This window comes from Aotus nancymaae, unplaced genomic scaffold (genome assembly GCF_030222135.1).
Source record: "Aotus nancymaae isolate 86718 unplaced genomic scaffold, 86718_ANA_hifiasm-v0.15.2.pri h1tg000029l, whole genome shotgun sequence".
NCBI classification, from domain to species: Eukaryota; Metazoa; Chordata; class Mammalia; order Primates; family Aotidae; genus Aotus; species Aotus nancymaae.
The window spans coordinates 30,038,700-30,060,570 of record NW_026988442.1 but is presented as its reverse complement, the minus strand read 5'-3'; the positions used below and the strand labels follow the sequence as shown (position 1 = coordinate 30,060,570).

The 21,871-nt window shown below is 40.1% G+C and overlaps 1 protein-coding gene across 2 annotated transcripts in view; it reads left to right on the top strand.

Annotated features, from left to right (window-relative positions):
- The window catches only part of ADNP (activity dependent neuroprotector homeobox), a 39,504-nt gene extending 18,572 nt beyond the window's left edge, over nucleotides 1-20,932 (top strand). For both annotated transcript variants that reach the window (XM_064382522.1, XM_064382521.1), the window contains 3 exons: nucleotides 8,460-8,572; nucleotides 10,344-10,436; nucleotides 16,761-20,932. In XM_064382522.1, the coding sequence (XP_064238592.1) occupies nucleotides 8,465-8,572; nucleotides 10,344-10,436; nucleotides 16,761-19,871 (3,312 nt within the window). In that variant the 5' untranslated portion in view covers nucleotides 8,460-8,464 and the 3' untranslated portion in view covers nucleotides 19,872-20,932. The remainder of the gene's footprint in view (nucleotides 1-8,459; nucleotides 8,573-10,343; nucleotides 10,437-16,760) is intronic.
- Nucleotides 20,933-21,871: the final 939 nt, after the last annotated feature.

The window sequence follows — 21,871 nt, the reverse complement described above, 5'->3', positions numbered from 1 at the left end:
AGAGATGGGGTTTTGCCTTGTTGGCCAGGCTGGTCTCGAACTCCTGGCCTAAGTGATCACCCCCCCCCTTGGCCTCCCAAAGTGCTGGGATTACAGACTTGAGCCACAGTGCACCCATCCTGACAGCTGCCATTTTTCTTCACTAGTAGTAACCATTCCTAGCCATTGATTCCACACTTTCACTTCTTCCACCCCTAGGTAAAAGATAATCCCAGAGAGACTGTATTTTTCTTTACAATTTTAGTGTAGAAATGTTTAAAAATAAATATCACATTGTAAACTTTATTTTCTGACTCTTTATGTTTACTGTGGATTCCCTATAACTTCATACTCTAATCAGACTAATGTTATTTGGTGAAGATTATCAGTAAACTATCGGAATTCTGCTATAGCCATCAAACTTCATGCTTTTGTTTGATTGCCCACTATGCCCAGATTCTACATTTCAGTAACCTGCCACTTTTGCATAAATTTGCATCATGGGCTTAGATTAGATTAGTGACTATTTCTTGGAGGTACTTGGGTGCAGGGAACTTTTCTATCTTTCAACCTGAGCACTTCTAATTTTTATCTTTTTTATATTTCACCTAATATTCCTTTGGAAACAAGGGTTTCACTGCTTTTAAAAAATAAAAAGTTTGAGGCTGGGCACAGTGGCTCATGCCTGTAATCCCAGCACTTTGGGAGGCCGAGGCAGGCAGATCACTTGAGGTTAGGAATTCGAGACCAGCCTGGCCCAACATGCTGAAACCCCATCTCTACTAAAAATACAAAAAATTAGCCGGGCACGGTGGTGTGCATCTGTAATCCCCGCTACTCGAGAGGCTGAGGCAGGAGAATCGCTGGAACCTGGGAGGCAGAGGTTGCAGTAAGCTGAGATCATGCCACTGCACTCCAGCCTGGGCAACAGAGGGAGACTCCATCTCAAAAAAAAAATGAATAAGGTTTGACGAAAATCATTTGTTGAGACTAAGTGCAGCTTATGTTTAGGTGTCAACAAGAAAGAAGTGTAACGATCCTTGTGTAGCTCTCATTGTAATATTAGAGATGCTTTTAGAATGGAAAGTAAAGTTTTGCATTCACTAGTAGAACTGATATATTAGTCATCACTCTGGGATATGTTCAGGTTTTGGTTCCCCAACATCATAAAGTAACAGAGTTACACCTGCAGTTGAAGGAAAGTAGGACGCACTATAACATACTAGACCTTCACTTGGAATCGTTTAAAATGTACTCTGGACAAGTTGGATTTAGAGGCTAGTTTTTTATTCTGCTTATCTGTGCCAGTTCAAAGTTGTTACGGCTGGTTTATCTTTTGGTTATCTAAAAACAGGTTTATCTTTTTGTTTTGTCTTTGTTTTGTTTTACTTTCAGATGATACTGGTAAATGCTTTTCTGCTTTTTTTCTGCCCCTAAAAATACAGACTCTATGGTGCCATCCTTGATGTGGTAGCTCTGCAGAAGAACTGCCATACACAAGCTCCACCGATTGTTGGTGTGTCAGATCCTGCAGACCTTACCTTGAGCCTGCTAAACTAGGACTGTCATCTGCTGGGGGATTATCCATCTGCCTGTCCCAGAAGAAGCAGAGTACACCTTCTGATTAGATCCAGGGCTTTTGGCAGAGCAGTTGTTTCATAAATCATTGTAATTGTTGTTGGTTACCTCTTTGCTTAAAGTTCACAGTTATCAATGTTGTATAATTGTCCTTCCCCTGTACAGTGAGCTTACAAATATTTTTTCCTCGTAAGCCACGTTCTCTGTACCTCTTAGTACATGGAGTGTTTTTACTTTTGATAGTTGGAAGAGAGGATCAGATTTTTTCTTAATTAAAATTTTATTTGTATTAATTTAAGGAATGCAAGTACAGTTTTGTTACATGGATATATTGTGCAGTGGTGAAATCTGGGCTTTTAGGGCCGGGCACAGTGGCTCACGCCTGTCATCCCAGCACTTTGGGAGGCTGAGGTGGGTGGATCACCCGAGGTCAGGAGTTGGAGACCAGCCTAGCTGACATAGTGCAACTCCATCTCTACTTAAAATACAAAAATTAACTGGGCTTGGTGGCGCACAGCTGTAATCCCAGCTACTCTGGAGGCTGAGGCAGAATTGCTTGAACCCGGGAGGCGAGGTTGCAGTAAGCCAAGATTGGGCCATTGTACTCCAGCCTGGGTGACAAGAGTGAAACTCTGTCTCAAAAAAAAAAAAAAAAAGAAAAGAAAAAGAAATCTGGGCTATTATTGTATACATCACCCAAATAATGTACAAGGACACCTTTTTCAGTCAATGGTGCTAGGAAAATTGGATTGCCATAAAGCAGAAGAATGAAACTAGATCCCTATCTCTCACTATATACAGAAATCAACTCAAGATAGAAAAAAGACTTAAAGCAAGACTGAAACTAAAAATACTAGAAGAAAATCTAGGGAAAACTCTGGATGTTGATCTAGGCAAAGAATTCATGACTACGACTTCAAAAGCACAAGCCACAAAACCAAAAATAGATGGGACCTAAACTGAAAAGTTTCTGCACAGATATATATTTATCATGTATATGGTTTTAATTTATCTGTAGCCTAGGGCCTGGATGAATCTCAGATTTTCATTCCAGCTGTCTGACTCTTGCTTTGTAAGAAAGCACATGAATAGGATTTGGGCTTGGCTTAGTAAAACTTTTAACGTCTGGGCCCTAATCAGTAGATGTGGGTATAATTTGCAAAAACTAATAGGAATGAGTATGGCTAGTTCACTCAACAGTGTTATTCTCCAAAATTGAATGTTGGCTGGGCACAGTGGCCCATACCTGTAATCCCAGCACTTTGTGGGGCCAAGGTGGGAAGATCACTTGAGCTCAAGAGTTCGAGATCAGCCTGGGCAACATAGGGAGGACCACTTCTCCATTAAATTAAAAAAAAAACAAAAACAAGAAATTAGCTGAATGTGGTGGCGCCCACCTCTAGTCTCATCTGCTTGTGAGGCTGAGGCAGAAGGATTACTTCAGCCCGGAGAATTGAGGCTGCAGTGAGCCATGATCATACCACTGCACTCCAGCCTGGGTACCACAGTGAGACCTCTTCTCAAAAAAAAAATAATACTAATAATTGAATATTTATATGTAGTTCATCAGATGGCATGTGCTTACCAAAAGGTTAGTTACACTCTTTATTTAGAGATAGGGCCTTACTCTATCACCCAGGGTGGAGTGCAGTAGCACGATCATTGATCATTGTTCATTGCAGCCTTGAACTCCTGGGCTCAAGTGATCCTCCCACCTTAGCTCCCTGTGTAGCTAGGACTACAGGTCCACACCCATGCTTTTCTGTAGAAATGTAAGTCTTACTGTGTTGCTCACTCTGGTCTTGAACTCCTGGCCTCGAGTGATTCCCCCACTCGGCCTCCTAACATCCTGGGATTGTGGGTGTGAGCCATTGCACCCATACCTCGTTACTTTCAGTCATAAATAAAACACTTGCAAATCTTAAGTCTATTATTAATAGATAATGAGCTTTCTCTTAATTCTTTTACTATTTAGGGTGTTTAACTCTCCATATAGTGTTTTTGTTTTTTTACTTAATGAAATTGGGGGCCAAAGCATTTTTTAGAATAACTTTCATCTTACAAATTCCTACTAGACCCAATTCACAACTGTAATTATTTTGCGTAAATACCCTATCTACCTCTTAATTATCCACTTTCTGTTCTGTGTCCCACTGCCCAGTGGGTCTGTCAGAATTTTTGGTTGTGAGTGATACAAAGTTAGCTTAGGCAGAAACAATAATGTGTTTGTTTATATATTGGAAAAGGCTGGCATAGGGAAGTGGTATTCTTCAGGCACAGCTGGGTTCAGGACCCTAAACAATATCAGTAGGAGTTGTTCCCTACCTCTGCCATGTGATGGCAGGTTCCAGCTCTCCTTTTCAGCATTACTGTCAGCCTTGTTTGGGGGACATGTCCAATTCTAGTGGTCATCATCTACGGAGATGAAATATTCTTACTAGTCAACCTAAGTCAGGTATACTCTCCTCTGCTGACAGAGAGACTTCCTGTCTTTCATCAGTTGTGGCAGAGTCAGTTCCAAGAGGAGGCTGGGCAGCCAAAAACAAGGTCTAAACCTTGACTGAGGGCTGCCTGTGTAATCCAGGCTGGAAGAAATGGACTGTTGAAGGGAAGAACTGTGTCTTACTCATCTCTCTTTTCCTAACACAGTTGAGTGGCTAAGTGCAGGTTCTCTGAAAGTGATTGTCTAACAGTTGAACAAAATATTGGTTTGTTAAATTGGATATTTTTCCTTTTTTATGTCATGAACTGAAAGGTTTGGCTGAAGGGAGCCAGCTCTCCTTGGTATTGGAATAATGATGTTCATCTGAAAATTTTTTTTTGTTCATCCTCATAACCAAGGAGGCAAAAGAGAAAGGATTAGCTCCCACCAGACAAATATGGGGAGACAGTACGCCCATTTCTCTGCATGTCAAAGCCTCTATCTCTTGGACCATTTTTGGCGTTAGTGTTAAGGTGTCTTTCTCCCTAACAGAAAGGATTATCCGTATTTTAATTTTTAGCTTTCTTTGCATTCAAAAGTGAAGAAAGGCCCCTTAATCTCAGGCAGAGACAATTTTATATTTATTCTGTTCCCACCCCTCAGTTACTTAAGTATGGATCCCTTGTCCAGATTGCTAAAGAAGAACCAAGTAGATAACATTAATGAACCCTGGAGCCGGCTATTGATTTGAACTTAAGTTTCTTAACAGCAGGCAGTAGATGCAGAGAAACATAGGGCCCTTCTGTTCTTTTTCTTATTACCGGTAACGATTGGTAGAGTTGAAACTTTTTTCCAAAGAATTGTTTGGCTTGTTGTAGTGCAAAAACTCACAAGAAAGGGTAACCGTGGCCCCTTCTGGGAAGGGGAGCTGTGTGGCTGGAGGGATAGGAGTGAGAAGGAAGCCTTCTTGGCGTATATTTCTGAATTGTGTGCTTGTTTTATCTATTGAGAAAAGTATTTAAAGCAAGAAAAAAAAAAACCAGAAAAATCTTTGCAAATGATTTTGAAGATGCCAGTGCACACCACTGTGTTATTTGAGCTCCAAATGGAGAAAATCTTAAGAGAAATGACCTCCATGAACAAATGCATGGAGGGCATACTTTGATCTGGAAAAAGGAGCATTATGGAATTTCCAAGATTATTAGGAATGTTAGAAATATGCATATGAAGAAAGTTATAATCTTTACATTGAAAGATGTAGAATGTTCCGACTTAACATAGATTCCTGGCCAGGCTTGGTGCCGCACACTTGTAACTCCAGCACTTTGGGAGGCCAAGGCGAGCAAATCACTTGCTCAGGAGTTCAGGACTGGCTTGGGCAACATGGCAAAACCCCATCTCTACAAAAAATACCAAAAAGTTAGCCAGGCGTGGTAGTGTGGACCTATGGTCCCAGCTGCTTGGTGGGGCTGAGGTGGGAAGACCAGTTCTGCCCAGGAGGTTGAGGCTGCAGTGAGCTATGATTGTACCAGTACACTCCAGCCTGGATGAAAAGTGGAACCCTGGCCGGGTGCGGTGGCTCATGCCTGTAATTCCAGCACTTTGGGAGGCCCAGGAGGGTAGATCACCTGAGGTCAGGAGTTCGAGACCAGCCTGGCCAACATGGTGAAACTTCGTCTCTAGTAAAAATACAAAAATCAGTGGGATGTGGTGGCACAGGCCTGTAATCCCAGCTACTTGGGAGGCTGAAGAAAGAGAATTGCTAGAACCTGGGAGGCGGAGGTTGCAGTGAGTCGAGATTGCACCGTTGCACTCCAGCCTGGGCAACAAGAGTGAAACTCCGTCTAAAAAAAAAAAAAAGTGGAACCCTGTCTCAAGGAAAAAATACAGATTATTCCTAGTTGTTAAAGCCTACAGCAAAATAACATTTTTTTGATATAGCATTTCCCAATAAGCAGTGTCACTGTTTTATTTATAAGCCTTTTAAATTCAACATAGTTAAGTAAACCCAACACCAACTCTGTGGCTGAAATACCACTTTTAATAAATTACAAGTTTCTTACAACTGAGTTCCCTTACAGGCATACTCACTTTTTCAGAAAAAAATACCTACCAGGCAGTGAGATGTTTCATCTTAATGTCTTAAACTGACTTTTAAAGCTATGGGTAGGCACTTAGGAGAATGGGATTTTCTTTACCCCAAGCTGCAGCTCGATTCTTATTTTATGTTTTCTATAGACGAATGACCTCAGTGGTGGCTGCATTTCCAAATCTTTATGTCTTTGTTTTGCTGAGATTGTTGAGTCACTCATCCAGGAGGCAGGGATACCAGTAGTGGCTGGCTTCTGGACACATCTCTTATGAAGTGTGAAGCAGGGTTAACTGAGAAAGTTCCCAGATAACTGAATTTTGGCACATAGTCTATGAAATGAATAGAGAAACAAGATGTCTCTTCCCAGTCTTAGGTGTCTGTGGGCATCCATTTTAATACCCAGTTTCTTCAGAATTAACCTGTAATACTTTTCTGTATTTCTGAAATATTTTTCTAGTATGTGTGTCTGTCTAAAAAAGACTTGATTTGTAGTAACTGTTTTAAAGGAAGCAACTAATGAAGAATTTTCTGTTTTTAAGCCACCACAAAAAGATGGTTTCAAACCATCTTTTTGTGGTGGCTTAAATCATTCAGTGATGAAATTTGGACCAAAAAAATTGATTTGGTCTTAATTTATATCAGAATAGACTTCTAAATCTGCAGTTGGCTTCACAACACGTAAACTACTAGCATGGCAGAAGGCAGGGGACACTATAGTCATTGCTTCATAGCGAGCAGCAGTTCTGTCTTGAGTATGATAAGGCTGAGAAGGTTTTTTCAAAATACTTTTCTCTTTTGGCCCCAATTAAACTTTGGTACTTGATAGAGAATATTTTGAGAATTCTAAGTTAGGGTAACATACCCAGTTTCAAATTTTCTAGGAGTTACAGTTTGATTTTGGTAGATTTCACTTTTGATTTTTTATTTTTTATAGTTGACATTGATTTGGATTAAAATAATAAATAGGCAACATATTTTATATTTGGATTAGTTGCAGTTTACAGATGATACTGGTATTACAGAGTAACAGCCTTTATTAATTAGACCACTGGATTTGCATATATTAATTTTCCATTCTTGGTGCTTTGCCTTTTGTTTTTGCTGTTTTGGGTTTTAGAACTACATTATATCCTGTAAAATTGTGTTAGGTTTGGATTATTAAATTGACAAATTTTTACCATATTATAGGAAGCATTTATGATCACATTAGAAACCATACATATTCTCAACTGCCCAAGTTTTATTGATTTTATTTTCTCCTTAAAGACAAACTTTTGTTTTTAAGGAACTTGGGAAAGTTGATCTAAATAGCTGATTTAATGTATTAAGTCATTCAAATAATTTTTCAGTTTCCTTACACACATAACAGGCTTTTCATGATTTCAAAGGATCCTCCTTAAAGTCTTTAACAGTTGCCATTTGTGAGTGCCTTTGCCCAGGTATGTTGCAGACAGGGGTAAACTGGGCATGTTTTGGTCGAGTCACATATCTTTACTGTCTTTAATTTGGGCAGTATACAGAAACTGTAAAGTTTTTGTTTTTGTTTTTTAAGACTACCATAGCAGTAGGCAGGACAGTTCCCATTCAACAAAATCCTCTCTACCTTGGCACTCAAAACTGTGTAATGATGATGAAATGGTTAAAGCACTTTTCTGTTTTCAGAGGTTTAACATCAAAAGGAGAAAAGCACTAACACTTGATTTAAAACTAATTGGTTGCTATTATGTCTTATAATTCTCAACTATAAGTTCATCGCTGAACTGTTTTAAGTCTAATCAGAATTATGCCAGATTAGACTCATAGTCAAAATGTCCTGTTAAAAACTAGGAAGATCAGAGAGTACTTATTTTGCCTGCCTACTTTAAGTATTCAAAACATAGTAGATACATGCCTGGCTCAGTAGCTCACGCCTATAATGCCAGCACTTTGGGAAGTCAGGGAGAGAGGATGACTTGAGTCCAGGAGTTCGTGACCAGCCTGGGCAACATAGTGAGATCTAGTCACTACAAAAAATTTTTGAAAATTAGTTGGGCATTGTGGTGTGCTCCTGGAGTCCCATCCTCTTGGGAAGCTGAGGTGAGAGGATCACTTGAGCCTAGAAGGTTGAGGCTATGGTGAACCATGAGTGCACTACACTCCAGCCTAGGCAACAGAGCAAGACTCTGTCTTAAAAAAAAAGATGGATGGATGGATGGAGCGAGCCATACGCACATGCAAGTGTGTGTGTGTGTGTGTGTGTGTGTGTGTGTGTGTGTACACACTAGATGAGGATACCTATGCACCTTTTTTGTCAGATGGGTAGGGTTTATGATCCTGTCATCAGTGGAATTAGTAAATATTACAAGTTGTACGTGTTTTGACTTTGACTTAAATTTTTTTTTCCAATAGAAACTATGTTCCAACTTCCTGTCAACAATCTTGGCAGTTTAAGAAAAGCCCGGAAAACTGTGAAAAAAATACTTAGTGACATTGGGTTGGAATACTGTAAAGAACATATAGAAGTAAGTAGCATGTCATTTTTAAATTTTAACATGACTCAGCTTCTGATCCATTACTTTGTGTCAGTGGCCAAGATGGCTAATTCTTAGATGTGATTCTGAATTTCAGCCACAGCAGTAGCTTCACGAAAGCATTCTCAATAGCATAACTTGTGCCCTTCTCCCTAAAATGGGCTTTTTCATTTTTGCATCCTGAAGCAAAAGGCTACCATTGAGGACTTCAGCATGTCAGGCAATTGTACTAGGTGCTGTCAAGTTGTCTATACATTTATTTCTTAAAACAACCATGGAGGCGGGAGGCAGTGTAGGAATTCTTATATACACTTTACAGATGAAGAACAAATAAATAGGCCCAGCCTTGCAGCTGAGAAAGTGGCAGTGTCTGTGGGACTCAAAGCCTGTTCTCATTCTGATAATGCCTGAATGTTCTGGTTGACCTTCTTCTAATTGTTGAGGCATGGTTGTGTGGGTGCTTGTTGTCTCTTTCCTTAGGATTTGAGCATTTGTTGCCCCTTTTGACCCATCATAGACTATTACTTTCCCCCTTGTGTAACAGTTTGGGCTTTATGAACTGTTTTTCAAGCTGTTTTATTCTGTGAGCTTTATCACAGCCCTATGAGATAGCCATGCAGTGGTCTCCTCCTTTTCCACATCTCACTGTTGTAGGTCTTACGGTTTATTGGTCAAAGTCCCGGATTGAAAAGAAAAGTTTGAAGCTGTTTCCCCTACTAACCTTTAAGTTCTAGCTGGCTAGGGACCATAGCTACCCTGTTTATCCATTTGTCCCCAGCACCTAGCACAGTGTTTTGCACATAATAGGCGGTCAGTAGATATTTGAATGGAATTGAAAGTAAAAAAGCAAATTCATTTATGCAACACATTTTCTTATTTTGAGTTCCACTAATGCTTGAAGAGTATATCTTGGAAACTGAAGCTGCTCAAAAGTTGACTTCTCTAGTTATGTTCCAAGTGTGGAAGTAGCCTTTCTCCAAACCCAAAGTTCAGGTAGATCTGCCCAAATGAAACAGTCCATTCACTTTGCACTCTGTGGGATCATCTTCATAGAAATAATTAATGCCAACATCACAGTATGTTTTCTATCATGCATTTGATTTGTTCCTCCTATGATTATTTACGTGTATACTTCGTTTTCAACCTTGAACTGTGACCCTTTCAGGTACAAGTGGGATTTTACCCTAAGACTTTTAATCTTCCTAGTCTGGAGGGAAGTGGGCCATTAAATTTTTACATTAGAGTATAAATTTAACATCATATGGCTTAACTTTCTTTGAATAGCTTTCTTTCTGCCTTTTTGGGTTTGAAATTCTGAGTTTTCATTCTGATCTGATATCCTGCCCCCTCCCCTCAAAAAATTTTTTTTTTTTGCACAGAACCAGAAATTATATCTGCAGGGCTGTAAGCAAACATTGGTATTTTAGACGCCATTCCATTGCTGTAACCGATGAGTTACAGTACTCTAATGAAAAGTGCTTTGATATTAGTGTGTGGCTGAATTTTTTACTGAATTAAAACTTCAGCAGTTTCCTTGGAAACCTGGCCAACCATCAGGAGAGTGGTTGGTTAATATAAAATGTAGACTGCAACTTCCATATGCCTTTTTATATTTAAGAGCCTTATCACTCCTAGTTTAAGTCCTTGATGGGGTTGGTTTTCCTGTCCTCTCTCCATCTTAGTTAGAAGTCGGATTTATATGTAAGGTTGGGTTAGCGTTTATACCGCTATGTTTTCGTAAACTTCTTTCACTGTTTTCTAGGATTTTAAACAATTTGAACCTAATGACTTTTATTTGAAAAACACTACATGGGAGGATGTAGGACTGTGGGACCCTTCACTTACGAAAAACCAGGTGAGTGGCACAGTAGACTTCCTCAAATGTCAGCATGGTATACTCCCTTTTCAGTTCTAGGCCTTTTATAGCAATGAAGTGATTGTAGGCAACAACCTAATGTGGAAAGTGTCGAAATTGCATTTCATATTTTCCTGAGCTGTGGGAAGACTAAGAAAAACTTTTTGTTTTTGTCAATGGACTGAAACTGTAGGTTTAAGAAGAAAGGGAAATTTTGTTACTTAAAAGTTATGAAGACTGCTGTATACCAGCATTTCCCCTAAAGCACTCTGGCTCTTCTTTCTGCGTCTTCTGTGTTTCTGTGTCCGGCCATTCTTTTTTTTTCTACACAGAAAAAGACCAGACCCTTCCTTACATTAAGCTTTTCTTAGTTCTCTATGTTGATGGCATCCAACTTCTATGGGAGGCCTGGGAAGGACGTCCTCTGTAGGACAGCAGTGACAGAGATAAAACTTAACTTTATGCATATTGGCATTATAAACAGTATTAGTCAGCAGTGCCAGCAAATATCAATACATGATGATGTCATATACATAGAGGGAGCGGGAGTGATTCTCACTCTACATGAATGATCTGTTCATCTATTGGAACATACTCTTTAGGGAATTAGTACTTCTAAACTTCACCTCAAAAATTTGACGACTTTTTTTTTTCTTTTTTTTTTTTAATACCCTAGGCAAAAGTACTAGCCAGCAGTCTTAGAATGAGAATGCTTTCCAGTGGGACACATCATCTATTTAATTCAGTTTTATCAATCTGAAAGCCTCATAGCTGAATACTAAAGAGTTGAGCTTTGAGGAGAAGCAGAGTATTTCATCTTAGTTCAAACCAATATCTGAAACAAAGTTGGTTTCTAGGGAGAAAAGATCATGTCTTGCCAAGCATATGTCAGTTAACCTATCATCATCAAAGGACTGACTAGCTAAGTGTTAACAATCCTAATTCTGAAAGTTGCTCTTTGATATCAGTATATTCCATAATGCATTATTGGCTTTTAAATTTAAATACTACACCCTCCACACAGTCTGTAGGGCATTTTATTTAACTTCTTGATTTGAATCAAAGCAGCTGTTACTTCGTTAACTGTTTTGAAGTGTTCTTGGTTGAGAAAGAGCAGCATGGCTTATAGAAGAAAGCCAACTTTTGAAATCAGTCATTTTTTTGATCAGCACTGAATCTGATACTACACTATACTTTAATCATAGAAAAAAATGGAGATTTGCCTTTTTTCTATGAAAATTTCTCCATAATGGGGAAAGGAATAAAAGGGTATAGCTTTGTCTATTAAAATTGTCTAATTGTACTAAAATATTCTGGCCCTGAATTTTACTACAGTCACGTACCGCATAACGACATTTTGGTCAGTGACGGACTTCCATCTACAACAGTGATCCCATAAGATTATAATTGAGCTGAAAAACCTCTATTACCTAATGACATCATAGCACAACATACACATGTCTGTAGTGATGCTAGTGTAAACACACCTGTGTTGCCAGTCATATAGAAGTATAGCACATACAGTTATTTATAGCACATAATACGATGAGGCACTGCTTAATGATGGAGTGCATTCTGAGAAATTCCTTGTTAGGTGATTTCATTGTTGTACACACTTCATAAAGGGTACTTACATAGACCTAGGTGGTATAGCCTACTGTACACCTAGGCTATATGGTATGCCCTGTTGCTCCTAGGCTGCAAATCTGTACGGCATGTTACTATACTGACTACTGTAAGAGTGATTAATACAATGGTAAGTATTTGTGTTTCTAAACATAGTGATACATAGAAGAGGTACAGTAAAAATACAGTATAAAAGATAAAAATTGGTACATCTGTATAGGGCACTTGTGGGACTGGAAGTTGCTGAGTGGTGAGTGACTATGAAGGGACGTACTGTACATCACTGTAGACTTTATAAACACACTTAGGCTACATAAATTTATTTCACAAACTTTAAAATTTTTAACTTTTGAATCTTTTGTAATGCTTAAGACACGAACACATTGTACAGCTGTACAAAAATATTTTGTCCTTATATTCTTATAAGCTTTTTTCTAGTCTTAAACCTTTTTTTTTTTTTTTTAACTTTTTAAACTGTTAAAAACTAAGTCACAGAGACAAAATTAGCATAGGCCTACACAGGGTCCAGATCAGTGGTATCACCACTGCCACCTTGTCCCACTGGAAGGTTTTCAGGAGTAGTAACACACATGGAGCCATCATCTCCTATGATGGAGTGCCTTCTGGATACTTCCTGAAGGGACCTGCCTGAGACTGTTTCAGAATTAACATTGTTTTTAAAAAATAAGTAGAAGTGGTACACGCCAATAATGATTAAAAGCTCATTACCAAAATCCTTGCATACTCAAGTCCCACAGTTGGCCCTGAGGAACCTGCATATACCAAAAGTTAGCCCTCTGTATAGGAGGTTTTAGGATCCCAAGAATATTGTATCTTTCATCTGAATTTGTTTGGAAAAAATCCATATATAAGCAGTTCGAACCCATGTTGACGGGTCAACTATACAGTAAATACTAGGTGACAGAAATTTTTCAGCCCCATTATAATCTTAGGGAAACATAGTCACATGTGCAGTCTGTACTAGACAGAAACATCAGCACATGACTACTTGGTATGATAATTAAAAACTACATTACCAGTTTTTTTGCTATATATACTTTTTATTATTTTAGAATGTACTCCTACTTAATAAAAAAAGTTTACTTTAAAACAGCATTTCATGGTAAACTGGTAGCAGCCTCATATATCTCGTGTTTACTGTATCTTTTGATTGCATCATTTTCTCTTGTGCTGGTTTAATCTCATGGTATTTTGTTCATCATGGCCCGTTAGCATACAAAATCCATAATGTTACCAGTAAGAGGCCATGTTGAGTGATTGACCTGGAAGCAAATGATTAAGGACTACAAAGGTGGAAAATCAGTGATGGTTAATTCTTGCCAGTGAGGCATGTCTTATTCCACCATAGCTACGATCTTGAAGAACAACAACAAAGTGACGGAAGCTCTTAAAGCATCTGCTTCATTGAAGGCAATGAGACTAACAAAAATTGAAGAAGGACCTTTATCAGACACAGAGAAGCTTCTGATGACCCGGCTTGAAGACCAGACACAGGTACACATGGTGCTGTGTACCTCTCAGCACCATGATGATCACAGTCAAAGCAAGAAGTTTGTTTGCAGTGTTGAAAGAAAAGGCTGGACCTGGCTGTGATGTTGAATTTACTGCTAGTTCTGGGTGGTTTAAACAATTCAAGAATCATTACTCATTACATATTGGGAAAGTGGTGAGTCTGTGAGTGCTGATGTGAAGGCAGCTGAAGAATTTTGGGAAGCTCTAGATAAGCTGAGTCTGGAGGAAGATTACTTGCCAGAGCAAATTTTCAACATGGATGAATCCTTTGTATTCTGGAAAAACAGATATGCTTAAAAGGACTTTGATCCATAAGGAGGCCAAAGCAATGCAAGGTTTCAAGGCTTTTAAGGACGATGACAGTCTTGCTTGGGGGCAATGTTGCAGGCTACAAATTGAAACCCTTTGTGATTTCGCACAGTGAGAACCCTAGGGGCTTCAGGCATATCAGTACACACACACACTTGGCCAGTGCACTGCAGGAGCCATATGAAGTCATGGGTGACTCTTCCAAGATGACCTCCTGAATTGATATGCCTGCAAAATGGAGAGGTAGTATTGAGAGAATAACATACCCTTTAAGCTTTTGCTTATTGTCAATAATAAGCAAATGCCTCCTTTAATTGGCGTTTTCATCCCAATGTCAAATACCACCTCTTTGATCCAACTGATGGACTTACAGCAGCTTTTAAGGACTTCTATCTGAGAAAGTCCTTTGCCCTGTTGTCGCAGCTGAGGAAGACACTGAGAAGATTCTGATGTAATTCTGGAAGGATTACAACATCTGTGACTGTATTAAGAATCCTGCGTGGCGCGCGCCTGTAGTCCAAACTACTCGGGAGGCTGAGGCAGGAGAACTGCTTGAACCCAGGAGGCAGAGGTTGCAGCGGAGGTTGCGGTGAGCCGAGATCGCGCCATCGCACTCCAGCCTGGGTAACAAGAGCGAAACTCCGTCTCAAAAAAAAAAAAAAGGAATCTTGTTTGGGCTTGGGGTAATGTCAACAAGGAGTGTATGCATGACATCTAAAAGAATACACTCAAGAGGTTTGTCCATGACTTCAGAGGATTTGCATAAATCACAAAGTCTGTGGTTGAGATGGCAAACAACTTTAACCTGAGTGTGGATGAGGATGACCTTAGAGGATCTCCTAGAGGTAGTTCCTGAGGAATTAACCGGTGAGGAGCTGTGGGAACTGGAACAAGAATGCATAGCTGAAGAGGAAAGAGAAAAGGAAACTGCAGGAAAAGCAAAAGAAGAACCCCCCAAGAAAATGTACGGTGAAGAATTTAGCAGAAGCTTTTGCAGACCCCAGCAAGCTCCTTAAGAAGTTTGAAAACATGGATCTCAATGCCAAATTGTGTTCATTAATAGAGAAGAATGTTCATGGTTCATTATCTGCATACAAGCAAATCTGTGATGAAAAAGGGAAACAAAGCACCATAGACTTATTTCTGATCAGTGTGACACCTCCTCAAGAAGAGCCTCAGGCAAGTCCTTCCACAGTTATCGAGAAGGCATTGTTATCATGGGAAATGACAGCTCCCACGATAACATGTGTGTTATTGTTCCTGAAGACCCTCTAGTGGGACAAGATATGAAGGTGGAAGATAGTGATGTTGTTGATCCTGACTGTAGGCCTAGACTAAGGTATGCATTTGTGTCTTCGATTTTAAGGAATAAAAAAAGTTTTTTAAAGTTTAATAGAAAAAAGATAATGGGTATATAAAGATAGAAAATATTTTTGTGCAGTCCTACAATGTGTTTGTGTTTTGGTTTTTAGTGTTTAACTCTGTTGCCCAGGCTAGAGTGCTGTGGTACAATCTTGGCTCACTGCAACCTCCACCTCTTGGGTTCAAGTGATTGTCCTGCCTCAGCCTCCTGAGTAGCTGGGATTATAGGTGCCTGCCACCATGCCCAGCTATTTTTTGCATTTTCAGTAGAGCCAGGGTTTCACCATGTTGGTCAGGCTGGTCTCAAACTCCTGACTTCAGGTGTTCCACCCACCTGGGCCTCCCAAAGTGCTGGGATTACAGGCATGACCGCCTGCACCTGGCCAATTGTGTTTGTGTTTTAAGGTAAGTATTACTACAAAAGAGTCAAAAAGCCAAAAATTTAAAAGCATATAAATTTAGAGCAAGCTGAGGTTCATTTGTTATTGAAGAAAAAATATTTTTTTAGGGCTGGGTACAGTGGCTTACAATCCCAGCACTTTGGGAAGCCAAAGCAGGAGGATTGTTTGAGCCCAGGAGTTCAAGGCCAGCCTGGGCAACAGAGTGAGACCCTGTCTCCACAAAATTTACTCAAGTGTGATGGCAGACTCCTGTAAGTCTCCAGGACTGAGCTGGAGGTAGGAGGATCCTGTGAGCTCAAGAGGTTGAGGCTGCAGTGAGCTGTGATTGTGCCACTGCACTCCAGCCTGAGCAACAGTGAGAAAAAAACATGATTTTTTTTTAGTGAGTTTGTGTAGCCAAGTGTTCATAAAGTCTACAGTATTGTACAGTAGTATCCCGGGCTTTCTTATTTACTGTCTCACCCAGAGCAACTTCCAGTCCTGTAAACTTTGTTCATGGTGAGTGCCCTGTATAGTATAGTTTACTATACCTTTTCTGTGCTTAGCTATGTTTAAAAACACAAATATTTACCATTGTGCTGATCATTGCCTAGGGTATTCAGTACAGAAACATACTGTACAGGTTTGTAACCTAAGAGCAATAGGCTGTGCCATGTAGCCTGGATACGTAGTAGGTTGTACCATCTAGGTCTGTGCGAATACACTAGGATTTCACACCATGATGTATTTTTCGGAATGTATTTCTGTGGTTTAGCAACATATGACTGTATAGTAAACCTGAAGTCTTTAGTGACTTCCTTCATTTAGGTTTTTCTTGTCATTTCTAGCTGCAAAATGTTTATCTTGAAGTCATTAGTCTTTGGTTTGGCTAAAATGTGACTTTTTCTAAACATTGAGAAAGAACTTAGCATTGACTTTCTAATTTACACTCAAAAATACGCTTTTTTTGAGTTTTTTCTGTTTTATAAAGTTACTATACAAAAAGAAAAAACAGACTAAAATCAGTGCATTATTAAGAATGCAGGGCATCTGGAATCTGTTAATTGCTTGTCTGAAGTGGCATTCTAATTCTAGTTGTGTTTGTTTACTTTAGGACTATCGGACAAAACCTTTCTGCTGCAGCGCTTGTCCATTTTCCTCAAAATTCTTCTCTGCCTACAAAAGTCATTTCCGAAATGTCCATAGTGAAGACTTTGAAAATAGGATTCTCCTTAATTGCCCCTACTGTACCTTCAATGCAGACAAAAAGACTTTGGAAACACACATTAAAATATTTCATGCTCCAAACGCCAGCGCACCAAGTAGCAGCCTCAGCACTTTCAAAGATAAAAACAAAAATGATGGCCTTAAACCTAAGCAGGCTGACAGTGTAGAGCAAGCTGTTTATTACTGTAAGAAGTGCACTTACCGAGATCCTCTTTACGAAATAGTTAGGAAGCACATTTACAGGGAACATTTTCAGCACGTGGCAGCACCTTACATAGCAAAGGCAGGAGAAAAATCACTCAATGGCGCAGTCCCCTTAGGCTCAAATGCCCGAGAAGAGAGTAGTATTCACTGCAAGCGATGCCTTTTCATGCCAAAGTCCTATGAAGCTTTGGTTCAGCATGTCATCGAAGACCACGAACGTATTGGCTATCAGGTCACTGCCATGATTGGGCACACAAATGTAGTGGTTCCCCGATCCAAACCCTTGATGCTAATTGCTCCCAAACCTCAAGACAAGAAGAGTATGGGACTCCCACCAAGAATTGGTTCCCTTGCTTCTGGAAATGTCCGGTCTTTACCATCACAGCAGATGGTGAATCGACTCTCAATACCAAAGCCTAACTTAAATTCTACAGGAGTCAACATGATGTCCAATGTTCACCTACAGCAGAACAGCTATGGAGTCAAATCTGTAGGCCAGGGTTACAGTGTTGGTCAGTCAATGAGACTGGGTCTAGGGGGCAATGCACCAGTTTCCATTCCTCAACAATCTCAGTCTGTAAAGCAGTTACTTCCAAGTGGAAATGGAAGGTCTTATGGCCTTGGGTCAGAGCAGAGGTCCCAGGCACCAGCAAGATACTCCCTGCAGTCTGCCAATGCCTCTTCTCTTTCATCGGGCCAGTTAAAGTCTCCTTCCCTCTCCCAGTCGCAGGCATCCAGAGTGTTAGGTCAGTCCAGTTCCAAACCTACTGCAGCTGCCACAGGCCCTCCCCCAGGTAACACTTCGTCAACTCAAAAGTGGAAAATATGTACAATCTGTAATGAGCTTTTTCCTGAAAATGTCTATAGTGTGCACTTCGAAAAAGAACATAAAGCTGAGAAAGTCCCAGCAGTAGCCAACTACATTATGAAAATACACAATTTTACTAGCAAATGCCTGTACTGTAATCGCTATTTGCCCACAGATACCCTGCTCAACCATATGTTAATTCATGGTCTGTCTTGTCCATATTGCCGTTCAACTTTCAATGATGTGGAAAAGATGGCTGCACACATGCGGATGGTTCACATTGATGAAGAGATGGGACCTAAAACAGATTCTACTTTGAGTTTTGATTTGACATTGCAGCAGGGCAGTCACACTAACATCCATCTCCTGGTAACCACGTATAACCTGAGAGATGCCCCAGCTGAATCTGTTGCCTACCATGCCCAGAATAACCCTCCAGTTCCTCCAAAGCCACAGCCAAAAGTTCAGGAAAAGGCAGATATCCCTGTTAAAAGCTCACCTCAAGCTGCAGTGCCCTATAAAAAAGATGTTGGGAAAACTCTTTGTCCTCTTTGCTTTTCAATCCTAAAAGGACCCATATCGGATGCACTTGCACATCACCTACGAGAGAGGCACCAGGTTATTCAGACGGTTCATCCAGTTGAGAAAAAGCTCACCTACAAATGTATCCATTGCCTTGGTGTGTATACCAGCAACATGACCGCCTCGACTATCACTCTGCATCTAGTTCACTGCAGGGGAGTTGGAAAGACCCAAAATGGCCAGGATAAGACAAATGCACCCTCTCGGCTTAATCAGTCTCCCAGCCTGGCACCTGTGAAGCGCACTTACGAGCAAATGGAATTTCCCTTACTGAAAAAACGGAAGTTAGATGATGATAGTGATTCACCCAGCTTCTTTGAAGAGAAGCCTGAAGAGCCTGTTGTTTTAGCTTTAGACCCCAAGGGTCATGAAGATGATTCCTATGAAGCCAGGAAAAGCTTTCTAACAAAGTATTTTAACAAGCAACCCTATCCCACCAGGAGAGAAATTGAGAAGCTAGCAGCCAGTTTATGGTTATGGAAGAGTGACATTGCTTCCCATTTTAGTAACAAAAGGAAGAAGTGTGTCCGTGATTGTGAAAAGTACAAGCCTGGCGTGTTGCTGGGGTTTAACATGAAAGAATTAAATAAAGTCAAGCATGAGATGGATTTTGATGCTGAGTGGCTATTTGAAAATCATGATGAGAAGGATTCCAGAGTCAATGCTAGTAAGACTGCTGACAAAAAGCTCAACCTTGGGAAAGAAGAAGACAGTTCCTCAGACAGTTTTGAAAATTTGGAAGAAGAATCCAATGAAAGTGGTAGCCCTTTTGAACCTGTTTTTGAAGTTGAGCCTAAAATCCCTAATGATAACCCAGAGGAACATGTACTGAAGGTAATTCCTGAGGATGCTTTAGAACCTGAGGAGAAGCTAGACCAAAAAGAGGAGGATGGTTCAAAATACGAAACTCTTCATTTGACTGAGGAACCAACCAAACTAATGCACAACGCTTCTGACAGTGAGGTTGACCAAGACGATGTTGTTGAGTGGAAAGACGGTGCTTCTCCATCTGAGAGTGGGCCTGGGTCCCAACAAGTGTCAGACTTTGAGGACAATACCTGCGAAATGAAACCAGGAACCTGGTCTGACGAGTCTTCCCAAAGCGAAGATGCAAGGAGCAGTAAGCCAGCTGCCAAAAAAAAGGCTACCATGCAAGGTGACAGAGAGCAGTTGAAATGGAAGAATAGTTCCTATGGAAAAGTTGAAGGGTTTTGGTCCAAGGACCAGTCACAGTGGAAGAATGCATCTGAGAATGATGAGCGCTTATCTAACCCCCAGATTGAGTGGCAGAATAGCACAATTGACAGTGAGGATGGGGAACAGTTTGACAACATGACTGATGGAGTAGCTGAGCCGATGCATGGCAGCTTAGCCGGAGTTAAACTGAGCAGCCAACAGGCCTGAGTGCCAGGTTCCCTGGCATCAGTGACATGCTGCAGCCTGGAACTCTAATCTCCATTCAGTGTGATTGCAAAGCTATCTTCTAACTGGTACTGCCTTGTGAGTACTGGTTGGACTGTGGGACATGTGGCCGCTGAGTTCCAGTGGTTATTTCTAAGTCTATGACACGATAGGCTGATCTTGCTTCAGAACCTTCTCTGACAGACACAGTAACTAAATGTGAAGACCAGTAAGCTGGTGGCTCATGAATACACATGAGGGAAAGCAGAGGTTTATTTTATCTGCCTTTTCAACATTTCTTTCCCTCTGTAAAATGATTGGTCTGATGTCTTTGAGAAGCGTTAACCTAATTCACATGGTAGTGTAGGGCCAACGTAAAAGCTACCAGTCTAATGTGTATAGTAGACTTGGGGAAAAGCGATTTTTTTTCATGTATTCATTCTGAATAGTTGAAATGTATATTTGTACAGTCTTTTAGACCTATTCAAGTGATGCTCATGATACTGTTACTGTGTGCCCATCATAGATTTCTTTTTTTAGTGTTGACCTTGCTGTGTAATAAACGCTGTATCTAGTTTACCTAGCAAAAGCTCAAAACTGCGCTAGTACGGACTTTTGGACAGACTTAGTTTTTGCACATAACCTTGTACAATCTTGCAACAGAGGCCAGCCACGTAAGATATATATCTGGACTCTCTTGTATTATAGGATTTTTCTTGTTCTGAATATCCTTGACATTTACAGCTGTCAAAAACAAAAACTGGTATTTCAGATGTTTTCTGAAATCTTTTAAGCTAAAATCACATGCAAGAATTGACTTTGCAGCTACTAATTTTGACACCTTTTAGATCTGTATAAAAGTGTGTTGTGTTGAAGCAGCCAACCAATGAGTGCTGCATTTTGGATATTTAGTTTTATCTTTAGTTAAACACCATCCTGGTGTATTCATTTATACCATCTAATATATGACACACTGTTGTAGTATGTATAATTTTGTGATCTTTATTTCCCTTTGTATTCATTTTAAGCATCTAAATAAATTGCTGTATTGTGCTTAATGTAAATATTTGCTTTATTACACATGACAGTCCTGTGTGTCCATTTTATCTTGTGCCATTTAATGCCATAACTCCTTCATCACAGATGGCAGCCACAGTCACAGAGGAAACTTGTGGAAAACCAAGATCTGCCATCTGCATAAAGAATGCTTTCTCTTGAGGCACCTGGTACACAATGTGTTTTGTGGTTTTTTTCCTTTTAACTGAAAAGTAAACATCCTTGAGTTTTTCATTTCACCTTTTGTTAAGGAGCAGAGCCTGCATATATATGTAAATGTCTCAATGACTTTAAAAAAAAAACAGGATGTAAACAGGGATTGACATTAATTCGAAAGCAGAATTTGAATAGCCTGATGGGGTTTTTTTCTTCTAGACGAAGTAAGTGTTCATTTTCACCTTAACAATGGGAACAATTGTAGTGCAGGCAGCTCTGCCTCTTGCCACTCTTGGCCATCTTGCTATTAAGGGAAAGGCTTTGAAGAGTGCACACTTAGAGGGCTGTCAAGATGGAAGGAGCTGGTATTTTTACTGTGTGTAGATTCCCAAGAGCAACTTGTACTAAAAAGTGGAACGTTACAAGGAAGCAGAGTTAGGCCAACATTTTCAGCAGTTAGTTGATGATGGGATGTTCCAATCCACAAGGAGGCTGGTCAGTCATCTCTCAAGGATACTGGCCTGAAGAAGTCTGAAGTGGCTGATGTCCTTAACTTCTGAGTCCCTTTCCAAAAGACTTGCTGTTACCAGAGAGTAGATATTTGACCAGCCTCTCCCTAAAGTGTACAAGTGCAAGAATAGACTAGAACCTTTAAGGAATTCGGGGCTGGAACGGAGCTATATTAAATCTGTTATACAGGTAGATTATAAATTCTACATGCACTAGCCAAAATTTAGGACAGGATGTCCCCACAGATTACCAAATCAGAAATACCAGCTGAATTTAGGCCA